Here is a 21,709-nt window from a genome sequence, read left to right on the forward strand (position 1 = left end):
AGCATAGATGTGGAGCTGGACAGGGCCTCGGGGGGCATCTGGTCTAACTGCCTCAGTCTGCAGAAGAGGAAACCGAGCCCCAGACCAGGAAAGTGCCTGGTCCCAAGTCCCGCAGGGAGGGTCAGGGATAGGATTTGGGCCCGGGTCTTCTGGCTCCTAATTCTGCACTACCCCTGCCTTCAGGGTCCTCTTCCCGGCGGCCCCCCTCCCTGCCTGCTGGGTCCCCAGATGTCAGGCCAGAGCCTGAGGCTGCCGGGCAGAAGGGTCCACGCCCGGGACCCCGATGATCGGACAGGTAGCCGGGGTAGCAGCCGTATTTCCTTGGGGAAAATGCGGCATCCAGAGCTCCGCCTGCTCAGGCCAAAGCGGGAGAAACCGAAGCTAGCCGTTACCATGGTAGCAAAGAGACTGACTCTCTTAAACCCACCCTCCGAGGCAACGCCTGGACGAATTAGCCAATCCTTAAGCAGAGGAAGGCTTCTTCACCAATTAGAAGCCTCAGAGGAGGAGACGATGTTCTGATTGGTTGATGATCTTGCGGTCTTACTTAGGCCTGGCAAAGGGCGCTCCTGAAGCGGCTTCAGGGTCGCTGACGAATCGCGCCGACCACCATCTTGATTCCTGGCCTAGACTGGTCGCTGCTCAGCGCAGTGCGCAGGTCGTCCTTAGCCCACTCCCACGCCTAGACATGAGCCTTTTCCGGTCCGCCTGCTTCTCCCCTCAACCCCCAGCCCCCGGAAGGGGCTGAGCCTCCGGATGAAGAGGGCGGGGCCAGAGGCGGAAGTTAGTTCGAGCGCGGCGCGCGTGAATCGGGGCTGCTGGCCGAGGGGTCTCCCGGGGATCCTGGTCCAGCCCGGCCAGTACGCGCTGCCCAGGGACCCCCTCCCGCTCCTCGCTCGCTCCCCGGGCCCAGGCAGGATGGCCCCCAAGCGACCGGCGGGCGTCGGCAAGAGGAGCGCCCCATCCCCGGAGGCCCCTCGGGCCAAGAGGCAGTGTGTGCGGACCCCCGGCCGCAGAGTCCAGCCGCCGGCCCGGGGTATCGCAGACCCTCCCTCCCTAACCCCCGGGGCTGCCCCCAACTCAGTGCTGGTGGATGGGAGCTGGAAGGGCGGGCGTGCGGGGGCCCCGGACGTCTATCCCGAAGCAGCCCCTCCCTGCCCTCCCTGTCCTGGGGGGAGGGGCTTGTGCGCACCACGTGGGCCCGGGAGCCGACGCCGGAGCACGTGGGAGCGAAGCCGACTTGAGGGTGACTTCCTGCCCAGGGAGCTTCGGAGCACCCTGGAGTTAACGAGCCCAGCCCCCTCCTTCTAGGTCTAGACGGCGCAAGTGGCGTTAGGTCTGGGGTCCCCCGAGGCGTTAGGGAGGTCAAAGCTGTTTAATTTTTTAAGCAGGAAAAACGTAATTCACCTAAGCAAAAGCCCAGGGGGAAGGGTCCTCAGTTTGTCTTTTACGAGTGGCCGAAAGCTCGAAAACCTTTGTTAGAGAATAAATATATTCTCAGGAATGAGGGAACAGCCTTTCAAAACCATGCAAGAGAGGCGGTATTATTTGTGAACCACGTTTGGCCAGAACGTGGTGAGCTTAGAAAGAGAGGTTGGAATGACTGATAGAGAAATATTCTGCATTACTGCCCGCGTATAACCCGTATCAGATTGCTTGTCCGTTTAGGGAGGGGGAAAAATATTAAATTGAAGATTTAGATTCGATCCAGGCTGTGAAGGGCTTTCAGTGGCAGGCTGAAAATCTGGTATTATTTCCTAGAGCCAGGGGGAAAGTCTTAAGGATTGCGGAGGAAAGGCGTGACTGATCAGACCTGTGCTTTAGGAAGCTTATTTTAGTTAAGTGTATAGAACAAGATGGATGAGAGAGAGACCGGGTACAGGGAAACCAGGTAGCAGGCAGTTGTAGTAATATCCATGTGTGCAGGGAAACAGGTGCCTGGGATGACGTTTAAGTAGAATCAACTGAACTTTGCAATTGCTGAGGGGCAGAGGAGAGTTAAAGATAACTGAGGGTGAATCAGAATAGTGGGGCCTTCTACAGAAATCAGAAAGTTTAGAGGAGGTCAGCGAGCTAACAAGTGTTTATTAACTTTATCTTGAGATGAGGAGAGATATTCTAGGCATGAAAAGGCACAAGTAGTCAGGAGATAGTGTGTCCTTTGAAAGGAATCCTAAGAAAGCTAGTGTGCTTGATGAAAGGGAAAGTATGAGAAGATTTAAAAGAGAAAAAAGGAGCAAGGTTGTGAAGGGCTTTAAAAGCCAAATGGGAGTTTATATTTGATCCTGGATGTGATAGGGAGCTATTGGAGTTTTAGGGTCAGAGCTGTGCTTTGGGAAGATCACTTTGGCAGCTGAGAGGAGGATGGACTGGAATAGGGAGGAAACTTGAGGCTGGGAGACCAATCAGCAAGCTTTTGAAACTGTCCAGGTGTGAAGCAATGAGGTAACTGTGAATGGAAAGAAGGGATATAGAGGAGACATCTGGAAGGTAGAAACAAGATGACAAAAGATGGGATGTGTGGAAGTGAGGTGTCAGGAATAACACAGGTTAGGAGTCTGAGTGACAGTAATTGGGAAGGGGGAGAGGTTGGGAGAAAAGGGTTTTGTTTTGGATATGATGAGTCTGAGATACCTATGGGTCATCCATTTCAAGCTGTCCAGTAGGTAATTGGTGACTAGAGACTAGAAGTCAGGAAAGAAACTGTTAGGGCTGGATAAATCTGCATTACCTCTACAGAGATGATGATAGAGCCTTTGGGAATTGATCACCAAATGGGATAGCATAAGAGGAGAAGAGAAAAGAGCCTAGGACAGAGCCTTAGAGCACCCTCCCCCCCTCCGTTGGTGGGTGTTTTTAGGGGTTACCCTTGGGAAGGGGAAAACTGTTCAGTTTGGGATGTGCTGGATGTATGGCTGACACCTAGTTGGAATTCTGTGTACTCTCTTATCTCCCCCTCATAACTCTTGGAAATTACCCCCTATTTATTCTCTTTCTTTAGCCTAATGAAAAGATGGCCCTTCTTGCCAAGGTCAACCCCCTCTTCCAGTGTCCTTGATCCCATCATTTCCCAATGATTCCCCTCTCCCATCTTCAGTCTTTTCCTATTTCCTGCAAGGGCTACAGACTCACCTAGGGTTTCTTTCTCCCTTTGACACCCCCCCCCCCCCATTTAACTTTCTCTTGACCCTGCCATCCCTTCAAGTTATCAGCTCATATCTTTGTTTTTCTCTGTAGAGTAGGAGGCCAACATCCTCCTCGGGGAGGGGAAGAGTAGAGGGATATGGTTTGTAACATCTGTTCTGGGGAATACAGCGGTTAGTCAGGGCAGAATGAAGGACTTCTCTGCAGCACTGAGTCCCCATTTGTGATTAGATAGCAAGTTTGTAGCAGACCCAGTCAGTATGGTGTGACTTCAGTGGTCAGCATATAGGTAGGAGTGCAGAAGGCAAATGGTGGGGATAAGCTGGGGTTGAGATTTGGAACAAGAGGACAAAGGGGTAAAGGATTGAGAATAGAGGATAGGATGTGGTTGACTGGTTATAGGTTTGAGACTGAAGACCAGAAGGTGAGGCTAGAGCTGGGTTTAGTGACCAGATGTCATGGTAAAGAGAAATGAGAAGTTTAGTGGAGAGGCAGAGATGAACAGATTTTCATGAACAGAAATTGCAGCTCAGCTGAGTTTGGGACTTGTGTGTTATAGAGGTAGTTTGGGGTGATAATCTGAGCGTTCCTGTGTGCTTCCGAGGCACAGTGAGGTGTAAAGCTGTGGGAGTTGATGTTGATGACCTGAGAGATGAGGGTGCTTGAGGAAATAGCAGCATTCGGATTGAAGTCCTAAGTATGAGGGCAGGAGTCGGGGAGGATACCTGTGGGCCGATTTCTCAACTCAAGAAAATCTAACCCCTGGAGTCTGGGTGGGCCGATTGCCAAGATCTGACAAGCCTTAAAGGAGGAGAAGTGATGGTGGGGGAGGAAGGGTCCGGAGTGACCTTTCCTGGGTCAGGAGTTTGGAGAATGGTGGAGGCAGATGGATGTGGGGTCTTGTGAGGGTAGCTGGGTTTTCACAAGTACAGGAAGATAGAAGCAAGATAAAAGAAACTATTAACGGGGCTGGAAGGGCATGGCAGAGCAGGCCAAAGACCTGCATTGTGTAGGCCTGAAGTCAGTGGGAGAGCAGGGGGTGGAAAATAGCCAGATTGAATCCTCTCAAGGACGTGACCTATCAGAAGTGGAAGACAACTTGGAACATAGAACATCAGAGCTGGAAAGTAGCTTCGAGGCCATGCAGGCCAGTTTCCTCATTCTGCACAGGAGGTAGAGGTTCAGGTTCCTATGGGCCTTTAATCCAGCCAGGATTCAAACCCAGAGCTCCTTTTGCCATAGTCTGGGATATAGCTTCTGCCCCAGAGAGGGAAACCAGCTTGAGAATGTGCATTTCTTAGAGCTCCGTTCTTCCTACCAGTTCTTTTCAAGCTGTCCTTATAGGCTTGATCTTGGCTGAGGGCAAGAGACAGGTTTCATTCCATTAAAAAAAACAAACAGCATTTACTGATGTCTTGTTGTGCCAGAGTGTTTCTCCTATGGAATATTGTTGGAAACATTTAAATGAGTCATTGGCCATGGCTTCATTAGGAAGGAGCTCTTTGATTCAATGGAATTTTGCTGTTATTCCTTAAGACTCTAGGAAAGATGGTGGATGACAGGTTTTTCTGTTGTGCCAGAATATCGGAACCTGTCATTTTCAGATGATTTACTGGCACACACTGGCAGATTCCTAACCATTCAGACTGACAAATATTAAGCTTGACCTGTTCCAATGGCAGATTGTAGTGGACTCAGCTCCCTGGTGTAGCCCTCAAACTGATAACTGCCTAAATTTGGATGGAGACGATTTGTGGCCATGATCAATCCCTGGGTCTGCTTGATCTTTTGGAATGGAAAACACTAAGACTACCAGCCTCAGCCTCAGGGTCTGAATTCCAGGCATCTATGCTTACAGTCACTTTTGCCTGGCCCCTTTTTAGCTTTTTTGTCATCTGCGGCACAGCATCCCCTCTCAGAGAGTTTCCCTAGAACAGTTTTAGAAGCCCTGCAAGGCACCTCATATTCTCCATGTCTCAGATCCCAGGGCATCCACAGTTAGACCATCTTTCTGCTCAGAATTGCTGCCCTAGGTGGGGTAATTGCTACTTTCTGTGTCCATTTCCCATTGTATTAGGTCACAGTTAAAAGGAATATGGAAAAACCCTGTGTGTGGTTAGGGTGGATAGAAGTGATATTGACCTACTATTACATCTCGCTTTCAGAAGCAAAATCAGCTTCTTTTTCCTTGTGTTAGGGGATAGATGATAGTTTGGGGCAAAGGAGAAAACATTTCTCTCTTCTGCTTGTCAGGTGTGGGCAGAGAGGACGATGCTTTGGGCTGGCATCAGCCTGGGTTGACCAGCCAGAGACAATGCCCTCACAGCATAATTTGGTCTCTCCACCAACATCAGCTGGGCAGAGCACCTCGGGCATCCTTCCAGCAGGTGAGATCTATGTTGAAAATGAGCACTAAAGGGAAAGGACCCTTGACTACTACCGGTACCGTGGTGACAAATTTCCCCCTTACATCAGGGGATGGACTGGTTGAGGTGGTTATATGTAGGGGGCATGGTCAGATTATTCTGACTTTGAGTGACTGTAAATAACCTGATCCTAGCAGCTAGCCTGTGAGGAAGGGCACTCTCCAGCTGAGGTTTATTGATGACAACCTGGTGGTTTGGCTGGTAGGTGGTATCTTTATCTCCCTGGTCATAATCCCAGGTAATTAGCTGTCTTGAGGCAGAGGAGATGGACCACTGGTGACAGCCACAGCAGGCAGTTGTAACCCTGGGTGTGCTTGGAATGGACTGTGACTGTGAATGTCTGAGCCCCACTTCTGTTCTCCATCACCAGTGTCTTCAGAAGGCCTTTTTGCACTCTCTGGACTCTTACCGATTGTTCCGCACAGCCAGTCCCTTTGACCGAAGAACAACATGCCTGGAATGGCACCCAACTCACCCCAGCACTCTGGCTGTGGGCTCCAAGGGCGGGGACATCATCCTCTGGGACTATGAAGTACTGGACAAAACCTATTTCGTTAAAGGGGTGAGTTCCTGGGCTCAGCTTTGAATGCTTTTGCCTCTGTCCTACCCTCTGGCTTCTTTGATGTGGGGGGCGGGGTGGGGGGGAGGCTTTCTCAAGTACCAGATTAGCTCCTTGGGTTGGGAAGAAAAACCCCAAGGTCACTGCCCTCCTCAGAAAGAGATTGTGTATTGAAGGTGCCTGGGCTGGTGGAGGTGACAAAGTATTAACTTGGGGATGTTAGTGTTTAAAAATCTTTCCTGGCTCCTGGTAATTGAGCCAGTGTCATACTTTGGCGAGCCCTGGAAGCACAAAGGATTCAGATGGTCTGAGGGAAAGACAACCTAAGGTTGCTCCCTTGTGGCATCTGCCCGATGAGTAGAACAGGACAGAGTCCTGACATGCAGGGCAGGAGCTGGGAAGGGGATTGTCCTTAGAGGGTGGTAGGCATGCACTGGACAGGGCCAGCTGAAGGGGCATCACCGAAGAAGAGAAAGTGAGGAAAGTGCCTGTAAGCCAGGAGAATACTTGGAGAAGCTCAACCCTCCCCCCCCATATCCCTTGATTCCCAGCCTCTGTAGCCCTAGACTGTTTAGAGCAGACAGCCCCGCTCACCGGCTGGTTTTTGTGTACTAAGGTTGGGTGCTTGGGGGCCAAGCTGGAGAGAGGAAGCAGACTGTTAAGTAGTGATCAGGGAAAATGACATTTCTTCTGAACCACTAAAAGTAGGAACCAGGCCCCTAGGGCTGAGGTATCAAATTCCAATAGAAACAAATCCCTGCAGGCCACAGAAAACTTAGAAAACCACCAAGTGACATTATCTGCGTTGTATTTGTGTTTATTTTGTTACACGTTTCCTAGTTAACGTTTGAGTCTGGTTCCTGCTCTCCTTGTACTCGAGTTTGGGGTGGCATTTGGGCCTGAGTTGGCACCTCTGTCCTAGACTGCCCATGTCTAAGCAGTAGGCAGCTGTTATCCTAGGTCCAAGCTGGGACTGAAGGAGTGGGGCTGGCTCCTGTCTCTCCTTGCCTTCCTGGCTAGGGGGTGGCAACCACCCCAGCCCTCTTCTACTTTAGGGTGGAGACTGGAGTCTTTGGCAGTTCACATTGAAATCAGTCCTGAACCACTGAGTTTTAGAAAAGGATCATGGACAAGCTTGAGACAAAAAACCATGAAACTCCAGAATCACAACTAAAATTCCGATGATTAGTTAAAAGAAAACCAAAAATCCCTATTCTTTCCAGAGAAACAACCAGGAATTAGTGTGAAAATATTCCTGCAGGCAAGCTTCCACGATAGACTGTCTGGTGTAGACTGTGTGCCTTGATCAAGGTTCTGGCCTGTCTCCAAGGAGGATTCCTGCCTCTGACTGCACCAAGGAGAGCCAATAAGTGGTTTAGCCAGTGTGGGTCACAGAGGATACAGCCAGCCTGTTGGAGTACTGGTTTAGGACTCTTCCCTGTCTGCCACACATCAGATAACAATTTATTCTGAGCCCCCTAAAGGAGCACCCCACCCTCAAGCCCCCTCTTCCTCTTCTTTTGGGAGTTGAGAATAGAAGCCCCTTTCCCTGAGCACTGGGGATGGGGATTCGTTTGCTTTTCAGTTTAGCTCCTTCTCACTAAGTGCTTGTTATACAAACCAGGTCTCAGAGTAAACCCACTTATGTAAACAGACATGGGGAAGTTACCCAAGAGTAAATGAGATCTTTGGGAGCGAGATAAAATCTTGGCTCAGCAGAGAAGAAAATGATCTCAGATTTCACCTTAGATCTCACCTGGGGAATCTGTGCTTAGCAGTTGCTAGAGTACAGGCACCAGTAATAACCAAGGGACTTGGTGGGAGGTGGCTTCGTGGCCTGAGCCTCTGGGATCTCACTTACTGTTCCCAGGTTTTCATCTTTTCTCCCCTGTGTCTCCCTCCTCCAAAGCCTCACTGGCCTCCATGTCTGGGGCCAGGAGGGGCCCGTCCAAAGTTTGTCCTTTAGGGAACTGGGCCCGGCAGCAGGGCTGAGACATCCTCTTCTGAAGGCTACTCTCCTCTTTTTAAAAAACTAGCCGGGGAGCAGCAGGCTCATTTCATTTCAGAGTTAGACATTTGACCACTCCCCTGCAGACCCCAGAGAAGGGGCATGTATGAGTGGAGCTTACAGGATGGGCCCCTGTTGGGTCATTCCGCCGCTGGGGGGGTGGGCACTGGGCTTGGATTTAACTTAGAACCGAGTTTCCATCTGACCTCAGACACTTCACAGCTATGGCAGTTAACTTCTCTCTGCCTCTGTTTCCTCAACCTTAATTTGGAGAACATAACAGCCCCTATGTCACAGGGTTGAGATGCTCTCTGCACAGTGCTTAGTGCAGCGGCTGGCACATAGTAGGTGCTTTGTAAATGCTTGTTCTCTTTTCTCCACCCCTTACATATCCTAAGCGGATTATCAGTTCCGTGCTGTGGAACCTCATTGACCCAGGTCACTGGCTAGGAGAGGCCGAGAGGATCCTAACAATGCCTTTTGTTTATATAAGACTCGTCTCCCATCACATCTGTTCACTCCCTTGGTTGGCACAACCATCCTACTGGGCTGGACAGATGAGGACACTGACTCAGAGCTTGTCTCTAGCCTGAGGCTACATGACTAGTGATCAGAGGAGCTGGGACTAGCTCAGGGTGTCTTACTGCTCCTGCTGAGGCCCGTCTACATCAGAGAGGTCTCTCACTTGCAGCCCACCAGCAAAACTCCCAAGTATGTCCTAAGCCAGATTCACATGGAATTAGGAAATGTTTAACAAAATAAAAATACAAAATAGCTAATGTTAATTTGTGATTTTCTAAGTCCATATGCTTCTGGCTGGGATCTGTTTGGTGCCACTGCTCTGAGCTCTGCCCCCAGCCGAGTCTCTCCTGCTGCCCCCAGTGTGCCTGTTTGACAGAGGGGATCCTGGTCTGTCTGGTAGCCAGGAAGCAATAGTGCACCCTCTACTGAGAGGTGTCTATGAGGATGCCAGCTAAGCTGTCTCTGAGCTGGCTGGCTTAGCTCAGGCAGCAGCTTGGGGAAGGCTGGGAAGGGTGAGTGAGGCAGTGTTCCTCACACCCATCCTTCCAGGTCACCCTGAGGCCAGTGCTGTTCTGAGTGAACTTTCTTGGCTCCTGAACTTCTGGCCTCGGCTGATGTTGGCTAGCTTTTCTGTAGGCATCAGAAAGAACAGCAGTTCCTCCTGATCACCCAGCTTTTCTTCTTTCAGATTGGAGCTGGAGGGAGCATCACAGGGATGAAGTTTAACCCTCTCAATACCAACCAGCTGTTTGTTTCCTCAGTGTCGGGGACCACCAGCCTGAAGGACTTTCTGGGCAACACAATTAGAGTCTTCACCAGCACAAACACCTGGGAGTAAGCAGCCAAACCATCAAGGCAAAGGGGCTTCTAAGATCCAAAGGGAACACCCAGATCCCCTTTTCCCTTCTTCTGGAGTATTGAGAAAGCTATTGCCATTTTTCTGCTCTGGCTCCCTTATTCTTTCCAGTATGAATGGCTTCTTCAGGGAGCAAGTCTTTGCTTGGTAGGTTGAGTTGTTCTAGAGGAGATGGCTGGAGACATCCCTGTTACTCTCAGAGACTTGGGGATAAGGCTAACTGTCCTGTCTCTCTGACTTGAGAAGCAGTGAGTCCATCCAGAGGAGGGTCATGCACTTTAGTCTCCCCAGGGGCAGGAAGCTAGACACGCACTGTGTGGTGTGTGTGCATAGGAGGGTAGGGGTTCTCTTGCTCTTCACTTCCACCTCATGGATTTCTGCCCTCCTGGGCTGGGCAGATCAGTGTCTCGGGGCCCTGCTGTGACTGACCCAGCTGTGGCAGAGTAGGAGCAGTGATGAGAGGAGACCAAGTTCTCCTGGGAAGATTGAGCAGAGTTCTGGTGGGCAGCAGGATTCTCTTTTACTTTCCTGCCCCTGGCCAGGGTATTTGGAGGAGCCAAGGGGCAGGGTGGGGCCTCCAGGGCCTCTGCCTTTTCATCCCATTCAAGCTCTGGGAGGACTGGCACCAGAGCCCTTGAGTTTGAGGCTCCTACTCTTGGCTTTCCTTCTGCCATGGAGGTGGGGAGGGAGCTAACATACCGGGAGCCAGTCCGTAGCCCCGATTGGGGAGCTGCCTCTAGGATCCACGCTGACCGCCGGCAGTCCCAGCACAGTAGCAGCAGCGTCACATGCTTAGTCCTGGTCAGTAGGCCGTGTCCCAGTGATCCTGCAGCACTCAGGGCTTTGTGTTTCTGACTTCAAACACCCGGGGAAGAAACTCGTTCCTATTTCTCCCTCCAGCTACTGGTACACCAGTGTGGATGTGTCTGCTAAAAGCCGAGTGGTGGTCACAGGAGATAGTGTGGGCAATGTGATCTTGCTGAACATGGATGGCAAAGAGGTTTGTTACCTAGAACTCAACCCCAGCCTCGCTCCCTTTTCTGTCCTTAGTACCCTCCACCTGAACTGAGCCCTTTTCTGCAGATCTGGAATCTGAAGCTTCACAAAAAGAAGGTGAGCCATGTAGCTCTGAATCCTCTCTGTGACTGGTTGCTGGCCACAGCCTCAGTAGACCAAACAGTGAAAATCTGGGACCTGCGCCAGGTCAAAGGGAAGTCTTCCTTCGTACATTGGATGCCTCATGAGCGTGCTGTCAATGCAGGTGTGAGGAGAGGGAGGGAGCTGGGAGCCCACTCCCATTCTGCAAGGATGGTAGCCTTTCTTAGGGCTCTTGAATTAAATGGCAGCAGATAAGCCTGCACTCTAGGAGCTTTCCAGTCACTCCAGTCAGCTCTCAGGAAGTTTCCACACTGGTCCTGGCTCTTGGGGAGAGGGTGGAAGGGAGAGAGAGTAGTCTGGGAATGCACAGGCCCAGCACTGAGGGGGCTTCTTGAAGACACGGGCTTCTCCCACACTTGTCCAGCTTATTTCAGTCCAGATGGGGCCAAACTCCTGACCACAGATCAGCACAGCGAGATCCGGGTGTATTCTGCCTCCCATTGGGCATATCCCCAGCAACTCATTCCACACCCTCATCGCCACTTCAAACACCTCACACCCATCAAGGTGAGTAGCAGGAGGTGTCTGGCCTAGGAAACGATCCAGTGCCAAGGATCTGGTCAGAGCTGCCATGTGACAACCAAAAATGTCATCCTTCTGGAACCCTGTCCTTGGGCAGCTATGCCTCGACTTCCCTCATCCTGCGCTTTCTTGTTTTCCCCTGGCTAACTATTCTTACTCTATTGTCAAGTGTGGGCATCTTTCAGGAGGCTGGTTCATCTACTGTGCAGGTACGGTGCTGTATACAGAGGACTCTGCTTTCTCCAGTCCCGTCTCCTCTGCAGATGGCCCTTCTCAGCAGTCTTGTGCCATCTCAAAGGAAGTTTGTGGTCTCCTGGGCAGTTACTTAGCTCAGCTGGGCCCCACTTTCCTTGGCCCTCCCCTGATCCTTGGCAGATTTTTCTCTGACTGGAGTTTGGCCCTTGGCTTGCCATGTCCACAGCCCTAGGCCAGGCCCTTGGGGTTGGCTCTTCTTCGACCATTGAGATCAAGTGATTTTGGGATTGTCTTATTCCTCCTCTCTCAAGCCCATGGGGGCTCTTGGCCAATTCAGGTCAAATCCCAGCTTCCTTGAACGTTTCTCAAGGCCTTTGCCCAGCTGGCTCCTTTCTTGATCATCTGCTTCATCTCAGCTTGTGCTTGCCATTCCAGCGAGCAAACCTGCCAGTAGCAGGTGATCTGCTTCCAGCATTATGCCACCACTTCTCCTTTCTCTGCCGAATTCTTTCCTCCTTCAGATTTGTGATTTATGAAGCCTTCCTGTTCTAACCGTACGTGCTCCCTGCCCTTCCAGCCACTCTCAGACTATATTTAGCATGCAAGTCTTTGCTTGTACGGGGAGTCTGGATTTAATCTAATTCTAGATTCAGCACTGTCTCGGGTCCAGAACGTTTCTGCAGGTTTACTGGCAGCACCCCCACCCCCCACCAAGTGGTTTGGCTAAAAGTAGTTTGTATATCCTTACTACATACCAACTCACAACAGAGGGAGATGGCCAGGCCCAAAATGTTCCAGGCATTTGGTGAAAACCAGCTTTTGATTATCCACCATGTACATGATCCGCCTGGCATGTTTATCTGTTTTATCATCATCAAATGGGCTGTGACCACCAGGGCCTGTTGAGGGTCCAGGTTTCTGTGCCCTCTGATCACCACCCTGTCCTCCTCTCTCCCAGGCAACATGGCACCCTCGTTATGACCTCATTGTGGTGGGTCGCTATCCAGACCCCAGGTTTCCAGGATCTGACCCTTATGAGCCTCGAACAATTGATTTATTTGATGCGGTCTCAGGGAAGATGACACATCAGCTTTATGACCCAGACTGCTCTGGCATTATCTCGGTGAGGTCTGGGTCGTGTTGGGGGTGGGGATTCCAAGACCCCGGGACACCCTTCTTTTTTATCACCCTCACCTTTCCTTGTCTTCTTTGCAGCTAAACATGTTTAATCCCATGGGGGATACATTGGCTTCTGCAATGGGTAAGTACACAAAGAGGCTCCTGCCCCAGTTTGGTAAGAAGAGGTGCTGAGCTCAGCTCTTCCACTTGGACAGCCCAGAAATAGTGGCCAGATGCCTTGCTAGCTCTTGCTAGCTGGTTTTTCTAACCAGCCCTGTCTGGCTTCAGGAGACCTGAGCTTCTCAGGGACCAGCCCCAAAGTGCCCTGAAAGCCTTAGAACAGTGAGGTCTTTCTCCCTATCCTAGGTTACAACATTCTCATCTGGAGCCCGGAGAAGGTTGTGAGAAGGAAGCAGGAGGGATTGATCAAGGCAATGAATGAACAAGGACTAGTGAGGGGCCGGTCAGCCCACCAGCCCTCCCCTCAAAACAGAGCAGGCCAAAATTAGCAAACAGTAGCAAAAGAGTCTCTGCCTAGGAAGTTATGCAAGTACCAAGCCCAAAGGGAAGGATCTAGGAGCATAGCCAGTCTTCCTCTGGAAGGAGGAGGATAGCAGTTGCTCCTAATGCCTCCCCTGTGTCTGAATACCAGGCTGGCAGTTTGATTTGGGTTGTCCTCACTCTTAACAGTCAATAAAGTTATATCCACTTGGGATATTTGGATTCTCTCTGGGTTCTCTAGCCAGAGCCTGGTGAAAGAAGAGGCCATTTTCTTCCCCACAAAGACACAAAAAACAGCATGGAGAGTTCAACACTTTCATTCCCCTTGGGGTCCATCTTTGTCCCTTCTGGGCTACAACCCAGAGCTGTCCAGCTCACGACCTGCGTTTGCCTAAGGCTTGTGTATCTTCTGTGCCCAGGATGTGCCTGTACCCTCCTCCCCCCTCCCCCCATCCCTTTATATACATTCTTCGAGCCAGCTCAGGATTCAGAGGAGTGGAAACAGCAGTAGCTCACCCTGAGGCTTCCAACCTCAATGAATTGGGGCATGACCCCAGCCTTGAGGGTGGGAAGAGAGGCCTGGTTAAATTAGGCATGGGGGTGGTGGGAAACAAGCTAGAATGTCCTGTGAGCCACCTGCCAAAGTTTCCAGGCTGTTAGAGAAAGCGGTGCCCAGAAGTACTTTGGATTGGCCAAGGGACTCACTTCATCTGATCGCTAGGTACTTACCCAGCATGAAATGCATTGGTGCTGCTCTGTCCTGCTCCCCAGGGCTGGGAGGGAGGAGACAACAAGGCCTCACATACCTGCTCAGAAATGCTGGGTGAGGAGGGTCCTGGGGTCAGGGCAGCACTTGGCTCAGAGGCTTATGTCTCTGCATCAAATTGGCTTCCCAGCTTCCCTAGCCTGGGCACAATCAGAGGGCAGTCCAGCCAAAGGCCTCCTGTCTATGAATGGGAAGAGGCAGGAGGCAAGGGGCCAGCCCATCTCCTCCACAAGGCTGTAGAGGGGGCCTAGGGTTGTCAGGCATGGTCTTCCCCATCGGCAACATGGCGATAACCCGGAGGCTGGGCCTGCATCCGGAAGAGGACCGTGAGCAGTAACAGGATGAGCAGGAAGAGGATGGAGCCACACACGGCTAAGGCCACGATCACCTCTGAGGACAAGGAAGAGAAGAAAGCTTCAGGGTGAAAAGCCTTGTGACACTGCGATGCCAGAGTGGGCCTGGGCTCACCTGTGTCTGCCAGCCTGCTCATCACCTGGCATTCCTGTCCCCAGTTCTCTGGCACGAGGGGCAGAGTGAGGCGTAAGAAGTCTGGGAGGGGGCAGCGCTGGGAGCAGCTCGGCAGGGCCAGGGGCCACGGAGCCTTGGTGCTGTCATTCCGGAAGTACATCTCCACGGAGAAGTTCCTGAGGGGGCAAGACAGCCACATGTCCAGATGAAGCCTGCAAGCCGGGGACCATCCCTCTCCCTCCTGACCACCAGCCTTGGGGAGTCACTAGGCCAACTCACCCATCATCTTCCTGGTAAAGTTCAAACATGTGGCAAGAGGCGTAGGGAGCTTGTTCCCCATTGTAGATGTCCAGAGCCATCTGCAGCGCTACCAGTGTGGTGTCATGCTGTAGGAAGAAGGCTGCTTCATCCCTGCTGGCCCTTATTCTCACACACCCCCCACCATGGGGAGGGCCATTCCCTCCTGGCACCCCTGCAAAAACAGCCTAGGAATAGAGGGCCTGGGAAAGTGGCCCACTAGGGGTGGGAATACGTGGGTCAAAGAGCTGGCTCACCGCAGAGTAGATCAGCAGCTTCGGGTGCTGGGATGCCGAGGCTGCCCACGTCAGGTTCTTCCGGATCTCAGCTAGAAGGACCCCTGAAAGGAAACACATGAAGACATGTTGAGTGGCTTGTGCCAGCCCTCAGAGGCAAAATGGGCTTCAAAGCAACAACACGCCCACCTGTATAGGGCTTTAGTTAGGGCCAATTGCCAGTCAGTGGTGGGTCCATGAGAAAGTACTTGGAGTACACTGAGGCAGCCCCCAAGAGGTGCCTCTGACAGGCATCAGAACCAAGGCCCATTGCCACAGGACTGTCTATTCTTGCACCTGTATCAAAGTGGGGGTTGCCATAGTGTTTGGAATAATGTCAGGCTCTCTGAGGGCAGCTAGGTAGCACGCTAGATAAAGTATTGCTCCTGGAATCAGGAAGACTCTTCCTGAGTTCAAATCTGGCCCCAGACACAAGCTATTTGACCCCCAGCAATTTACTTCATTCTGTTTGCCTCGGTTTCCTCATCTTTAAAATGAGCTGAAGAAGGCAAGGGCAAACTGCTCCAGTGTATCTGCCAAGAAAACCCCAAATGGAGGCATGAAGAGTTGGACATGACTGAAGCCTCTCCAAACAGGCCACGGATCCCTTTGTTTAGGTTGTCTGCCTGAACAGGACAGAAATAAACACAACTGACTAGCTCTTCAGAGATGAACGAATGGATGGGAAAGGTGAGCAGCCGGCTCCTTGTGAAGACAACTTGGATATGGCTCTGACAAAGGAAGCCAGTGTGTCTACCATAGAACCTGAGTGGTAGAGGACAAATCTGGTTACAGAAGCCTGAGATGACAGGGGAGCTCCGAAGGGGTGCTGAGGAGGGGAGTGGCACACCTTCCTTGTCACTCACCTCCCTGAAGCCGGGCCTTCTCCGGCTGCTGGTACATCCCAAAAAGGAACCGGAAGCTGAGGTCCTTGAGCTGCCGAAGGCGCTGCATGGTCTGGGGTGAGGCCCACAGTGGTAAGGACAGGTTGTGGGTTTGCTGTACACCATATGGGCAGGTTAGTGCAGTATGGGCCAGAGGGAGCCCAGAGATCCCAAACGGGCATATGCTTCTGTGTGTACATGTGCATGTGTGCTCACGTGGGTGGGGAGGGGGTGGAAGGAGAAAGCAGAGAGTGGGACCAGGGTGGCAGCCAGTATGTCTGGGGATCAGGCAGTGGGGGCAGACAAGGGGAGGAAGCTTCCATACGGAGACAATCTGACTCAGCAAAATGGAGTCATGTAGGAACTGCTGATGGTTGGGAAACCATTTCCTTCTGAGGTTCTCCTTTAGCCCTGGGAGGGGAAGTTGTGTCCTCTCCCCTAAGATGCCTCAGTAGGTGTTGGGAGGCCTCTCCCCCTTGCCCTCCGACCCAGGGTCCTGAAGGAGGATGCATGCTGGGGTCTGTGGTGTGCACACCTCACAGAAGAGAGTGTCATAGATGTTCCAGGCTGTCTCTAGCGTCAGGTCGGTGACACCTGTCTCATTAGCCACCATCTCCAGAAATTGCTGTGAAGGTAAAGCCAAGGTGGTCATGGTCACCCTGCTTCCTGTGAGCTGATGGCATCATGACCTGCCTCTTCACCCCCCTACTTACAGCATTCTGAGCTGTCTCATTCTGGTATTCCTGAGTCTGGCGAGTCTCATTCTGTAGCTGCTCAAACCGAGGACAAGGGCCCAGTGGGAACTTCAGCAGCTGTAACCAGAGAGGAGCGAGGCAGGGCAAGGATCAGTAATTGGTGAAACGGGGAGGAGGGAGCGTCCCACGGGCAAAGGGTCAGCCAGGCTCACCTTATCCTGGGCCTCAGGGACAGTATGGACAGGGATAGGCTGCCATGTGATGTTTGGATTAAAAGACTGCGCCCCCTCAACCGGGAAGAGTCCAGCCAGGTTAGCCTCAGCACTCATAAGGGTGCGGTCAAAGTCTGTGCTTCGAATGTAAACCTGCCAAGGAGAGCAGTGAGCAGATCTCCTTCGGGGTGGCTGGGAAAGGCCTCTGGCCCGGGGGACAGAAGGCCTCCCAGCAGCTGTGGGCACTCAACAGAGGCGCAAAATGGCCAAGAAGAGCTTGGGAGAGTGGAGCGACACTAGAGAGCCTGGGGTAGAAGCTGTCTTTAGGGCACGGTCCCTGGGAACAGCTGTACTAGTACACTCACACCTCAAGTTTCCTGAGGGCATGTGGTTTACCTCGCTCTCAGCTCAACCATCAGCTGTGGTCAGGGAGGGAGAGGGAATCCCCCAGGGACCCGAGAGCTGAGAACAAGTCTCTGATCAACCTTCTCAGTGCAGGGACTTCTCAGAGGAGAAGGCGCTTGGCAGCCTCCCTTCCTGGTCTGGAGCTGGGGCACGTAGACGCTCCCTCCCCCCCTCCCCCCCCCCAAGACAGAAGCAAGCAGTGAGCCTGATAGCTCTCTTGTCCTCATACAGGGAAAGCTCCCCCAAGCGGTGCCAAGCACAGAGAGGCAGAACCCCTCCCCAACCTCCCTGTCTGGGTCCGCAGGCTTACCTCTTCCCTGCGGTAGGAGGCATTGAGGAAGCCCTGGTAGCGCTGCCGTAAGGCCTGACCCAGCTCCCAGTGCTGCAGCATCCCCTCCTGCAGGCAGACCCAAGGGTTGGTAAAGCCCAGCTGCCTTAGGCTCTGCTGGTCTCTAATTCTGCCCAAAGAAGGACTGATGCTGAGTGGATGAACATCCCTAATCAAGCGGTGCAGCCAGGTATGGAATACAGGTGCCTCTAATCTGGGGTCTCAGCCCCTTCTCTTTTGTATCAAGGAGTCTGGTGAAGCCTACAGACCCCTCTTCAGTGTTTTTGAATGCATAAAACACAGCACAGAGGACTGAAGTGGTTCTCGAAACATTGCAAGGGTCGCCCTAGAGTCAACGCTCAGAGGAAGGAGGGTCCGATCTGAGCCCCGGACAAACCTTGGTTAGCTGGCCAAAGCCTTGAGGCCACGTTCCCTCCTGATAGGGGTCCTTAGGATAGGCCTTAACAGGGGACCGATCTCCGTGTCGATACAGCTGAGGGAGGAAACACCGGCTCTGCTATAGGCTTCTGATGAGACATACTCACGGCCCCTCGCTCCCCAACCACGCCCTCTTAGAAAGCCCACCTCCATTCGGCCCAACCTGACCCAACGGTCTCCGTCTCGGAGTGTCCGCCGGGGTGCGGCCGGCACGAGCTGCTTCAGGCGGACTCGCCCCCTAACTTCAAAGCAGAGGCGCCCCCAAAGCCTCTTCCCTCGCCTCGGATTCGGAGCCCCTCCCCCGTTTCAACGCAGCTCTCTCCCTTTCTTCAGTATTGACCGTTCTCCTTGCTTATGCAGAGACCCCTGCCCCCGAGTGCAGCCGTCCTCCGTGGCCAGAGAGCTGTCCAGAATGCTGAAACCTCCCTGCCCGGTGACGGCGCGCGCCCCCGGCTCTCCAGCCCCTCAACAGCCCCCAGTTCAGATTCTCCCCCAAGACACTCAGGGCCAAAGATCCCCGGCCTAGGAGCCCCTCCCCTTGAACCAGGTACCCCCCCCCCCATCCAGAGACCCCTCCCAGCCCCCACCCGTACCCCCACCCCGCCCCTTGACCCTGCGTAGACCCGGCTCTGGGCCCCCCCCCCAACTTCAGCACCAAAATCACGAAGCGGAGGCTCCGGGCCTGAGCGGGCGGCACCGGCAGCAGCAGCAGCAGCAGGAGGCCCAGGCCCCTGGCCACGAGCAGCGGCAGCGGAGATCCCCAGCCGCGGCAGCAGCGGCCGCCGGACCGTCCACCCGCCATCGCCGCCGCCGCCTACTGAGGCACCTGCGAGCCCGGAACCTTACCCGGGGAACCACCGAAGCCGCCCGGACGCGCGTACCGGCGCTCCCACAGGAAGCGCCCGCGCCGCCATCTTTCTTAAGGCAGAAGGAAGTCTGGGTCAGGAGGAGGAGGCAGGGAAATTGTCCCAGAGGCCGCGAGCCTATGGGGGCGGGGTGGAGGAGCGTGGGAAAGGGCGCGAGGCCCCTGGCGCCAGACCCTGCTCTCTCCTTCCAGGATGGAGCAGGGCCCCTGGGAACCCACCCAAGGGAAGGGGAAGGGGAAGAAGCAGATAGCGCCCCCCGGAGGAGGGGCGCGGCTCCAGGCCACGTGGTCTACGGCAAAGGCGTGGGCGTGCTTTGGAGACCAGATCCCCAGCTCGAATCCTGCCTCTGTGACCTTGGGCGAATCACCTCTAAAATAAGGGGAGGAGGAGGGCCAGGCCTGGGGGAGTACCCGGGTTTCTTCGGGCCCTTGGATCCTCCCGGACGCCCTTCGAGACCGCCCACCATTGCGGCTTCGTGCCGGGCCCTGGGCAAACGCCCGGAGTCTGAAGAGATCTAGAGCGGGCTCTGCGGCCCTATCTGGAGCCGGGGAGCCCCGAGTCACCATCCGCCCCTGCTGAGCAGCTGTCCAGACTGCTGACTTCTCCGTGCCTCAGTTTATGCATTTGTAAAATAAGGCTCCATAGCCAGTGCCTCCCAGAACGCGTGCAGAGCATCGCGAAAGCCCTCGAGGTCTCCCCAGGACAGTAAACTCGGCGAGGGCAGGCGCCTCTCCCAGACCCGCCCACGCAGGAGCCCCGCCAGGGCCCGTGGACCCGCCGGGGGGGAAGCGGCGACCGCCCAAACCTCCCGAGCTGCGAAGCTCTGCAGCCCAGCTGGTGACAGCAAGCAGGGGATTTCTCAGAATCTCTTCCTTGCACACTGGGGCGGAGGCTTCCGAGGGTTAGTGACTCCTAACACTTAGCGACAGGTGGATCGAGGTGACCCACTGAGGCACAAGCAGGATTGACCGACCCAAAAGCAAGCAGGGCAAAACATCCGCCTAATCCTAAATCTTCCCAAAAGCTTCAGGGATGAAAACAGGAAAAGGAATGCAGAAGGAAGGGCAAAGAATTTCCAAAATTATGACTAGGGCCTTTACCTCCTCAATGACAGTGGAACCCAACGCACTGGGATTCCAGTAGCATAGTCCCTGCTTTGTTTCTTAGCAGTAGGGACCTAGGGAAGGACTGACGTGAGCAGGACTGATTCCAGGTCCGGGTGACAGAGAGAGGCAGGTGGTAGAACCCACTGAGTGCTAACCTGGTTCAAAGTCCTCCCTCTGACGCTTTGTAGATTGAGAACCTGGGCAAATCACAGGAACTTTCCGAGTCTCAGTTGCCTCATTTGCAAAATAAGGATTATATGGTCTCCCAGGGTTGTTAGGTTCAAATTGGATGCTGAACTTTGAGGCGCTCAGAAAGTCTAGTTATTTGTGTTGAAGAGAAAAGGCACCTCCCAAGGTGTGGGGTGTCACCTGTAGGTTGATGGGGCTGTGCCATGGGGCCAGGGCTAGCAAGCTGGGACTTGGTGGCTCCAGCTGAGGCTCACATTACTAGTCAGGTCCACCTCCTGGGAGGAATCAGAGTGCCAGAGCTCTGTCCTGCTGAGTCATTGCCTAGGGCTACTGCCTTTCAGCCAGCAGCTAGGTTCAGTGGAAGGGGCTTCATCTTGTAGCTCAGTCTCAGCTCTTCTACTTAGTAACTGTGGACAAGTCACTTCCCCTCTTCATCTGTAAAATGGGGAGGGAGGGAGGAGGGTGTGGACTAGATAGATGACCTCAGAAGCTTTAATTCTATCCCTGCTACAGTCCTGGGCAGTTTGTGAATTCCTTGTAGCAGACTACCAAGTCAGGTGATGTTTGCCCAACAGAAATGGTTCTGGTCTCAGTCTTGGGGTGGAAGTTGTTTTGGGGTTTACCTAATGAGAGAATATTGGGCATATTCATTAGAAGTGTAGACAGGATCAAGCCTGCCGATTTCCACAGTACTTGTGAGGGAAAGACCTAGGGGCCCAGAATGGCCAAAGGAATATGTTGATTGAGTTTGAAACCTCTAGTTCAAGGCTCTGTGAACTTTTTTCCCCCAACTGTTTTGATAACTATCTCAATATAATTCACTTCTATAATCCTACATACTTTTTTTTAACATTTCAAAAAAGGTTTCACTTAGACTGCCAAAGGCACCACGGCACAAACCAGGCTAAGGTCCCCCACATATCTAGCAGAAAGCCCCCACTGGAATCCTAGGCCGAAACAAAGATTTCAATTCAGAGAAAGGAAGGAAAAGAGAGACCAGGAGAATGTGGCACCATTCTCATAAACTGACCTAAGGCAGGGACCGATTTCATTTTTGTCTTTGTTCCCCCAGCACTCAGAACAGTTTGTGGCACATGGGCAATGCTTTTTAAAAAATCCTTGTTGACTTGGCCCCAAAGAAAAAATTTCAAGAAGGCACCTTTCCTTCTTCCTACATGGATGGGAGACCATAGGTGTGGTCCAGTGTATAGAAAGTTAGGCCTTTTTGATAAGTAGGTCAGTTTCACAAGCTCCCCCTCCCTCTTTCTTATTCTTTCTTATGGAGGATGGGAGAGGATGCTCTCAAAGGAGGGGGGGATGCCTTGGGAGATGGATAGATGGGATGAAACCCAAAGATATCAATGATGTTCTGTTGAATTGGGCTGGACCAGTTCTGGGCGTTTCAGGGAGAATCCAAGAAAGCTTGGGGAAAGGTGGAGATCTCAGATGGGCCCAGGAGAGAGGCTGGGGGACAGCAGCAGGGTTTAGAGCAGAGTCTTTCTCTCTGTCCCAAGCACTGGGTTTCTTTCTCTTCTAGAGCTGCTGGGGTGTGGTGGGAACGGGGGACCAGAACTGGGAAGTTTGGGCTGATGATTCAGGGCAGCAAGAGGCTGGGGTAGCCCCTCCAGATGGGAGCCTTGGTCACAAGGCTGAACGGAAGACTGTGGCCAGGACCTTGGGGAGGGGAGGGGGTCACAAGGTCTTCTAGTCATGTGAAAACTCTGGGGGCAAATTTGGTCACATCAGGCTGCCTTCTCTCTGGGCTGTCTC

The 21,709-nt window shown here is 53.0% G+C and overlaps 2 protein-coding genes across 5 annotated transcripts; one reads left to right on the top strand and one right to left on the bottom strand.

Annotated features, from left to right (window-relative positions):
- Window positions 1-514: 514 nt before the first annotated feature.
- DDB2 (damage specific DNA binding protein 2) lies at window positions 515-13,224 on the top strand. The gene is given in 13 exon segments (XM_069091563.1): window positions 515-667; window positions 670-817; window positions 820-878; window positions 880-1,036; window positions 5,398-5,531; window positions 5,941-6,132; window positions 9,348-9,493; window positions 10,416-10,515; window positions 10,599-10,776; window positions 11,038-11,180; window positions 12,349-12,513; window positions 12,606-12,651; window positions 12,876-13,224. Coding segments are annotated over 13 exon segments (1,749 nt in total). The 5' UTR covers window positions 515-529; the 3' UTR covers window positions 13,019-13,224.
- An 87-nt stretch (window positions 13,225-13,311) lies between these two features.
- On the bottom strand, window positions 13,312-18,636 carry ACP2 (acid phosphatase 2, lysosomal). 4 transcript variants are annotated; one of them, XM_069091572.1, is made up of 11 exons: window positions 18,625-18,636; window positions 17,738-17,833; window positions 17,323-17,409; window positions 16,608-16,760; window positions 16,414-16,512; window positions 16,236-16,325; window positions 15,683-15,815; window positions 14,799-14,881; window positions 14,524-14,630; window positions 14,245-14,420; window positions 13,312-14,166 (listed from the first exon to the last, which is right to left on the bottom strand). In XM_069091572.1, exons 3-11 carry the CDS (start codon window positions 17,401-17,403, stop codon window positions 14,033-14,035), a joined length of 1,056 nt encoding a protein of 351 aa, XP_068947673.1. In that variant the 5' UTR covers window positions 17,404-17,409; window positions 17,738-17,833; window positions 18,625-18,636; the 3' UTR covers window positions 13,312-14,032. The 4 variants fall into 4 exon arrangements, with proteins under 4 accessions (XP_068947673.1, XP_068947670.1, XP_068947671.1 ...); XM_069091569.1 differs by lacking the exon at window positions 18,625-18,636 and adding an exon at window positions 18,434-18,615; XM_069091570.1 differs by lacking the exon at window positions 18,625-18,636 and adding an exon at window positions 17,926-18,274.
- Between the last annotated feature and the right edge of the window lie 3,073 nt (window positions 18,637-21,709).

The sequence above is a fragment of the Petaurus breviceps genome, unplaced genomic scaffold (assembly GCF_028583685.1).
Source record: "Petaurus breviceps papuanus isolate PSGF00001 unplaced genomic scaffold, PetGlider_PUasm1.0 188, whole genome shotgun sequence".
In the NCBI taxonomy this organism is placed as follows: Eukaryota; Metazoa; Chordata; class Mammalia; order Diprotodontia; family Petauridae; genus Petaurus; species Petaurus breviceps.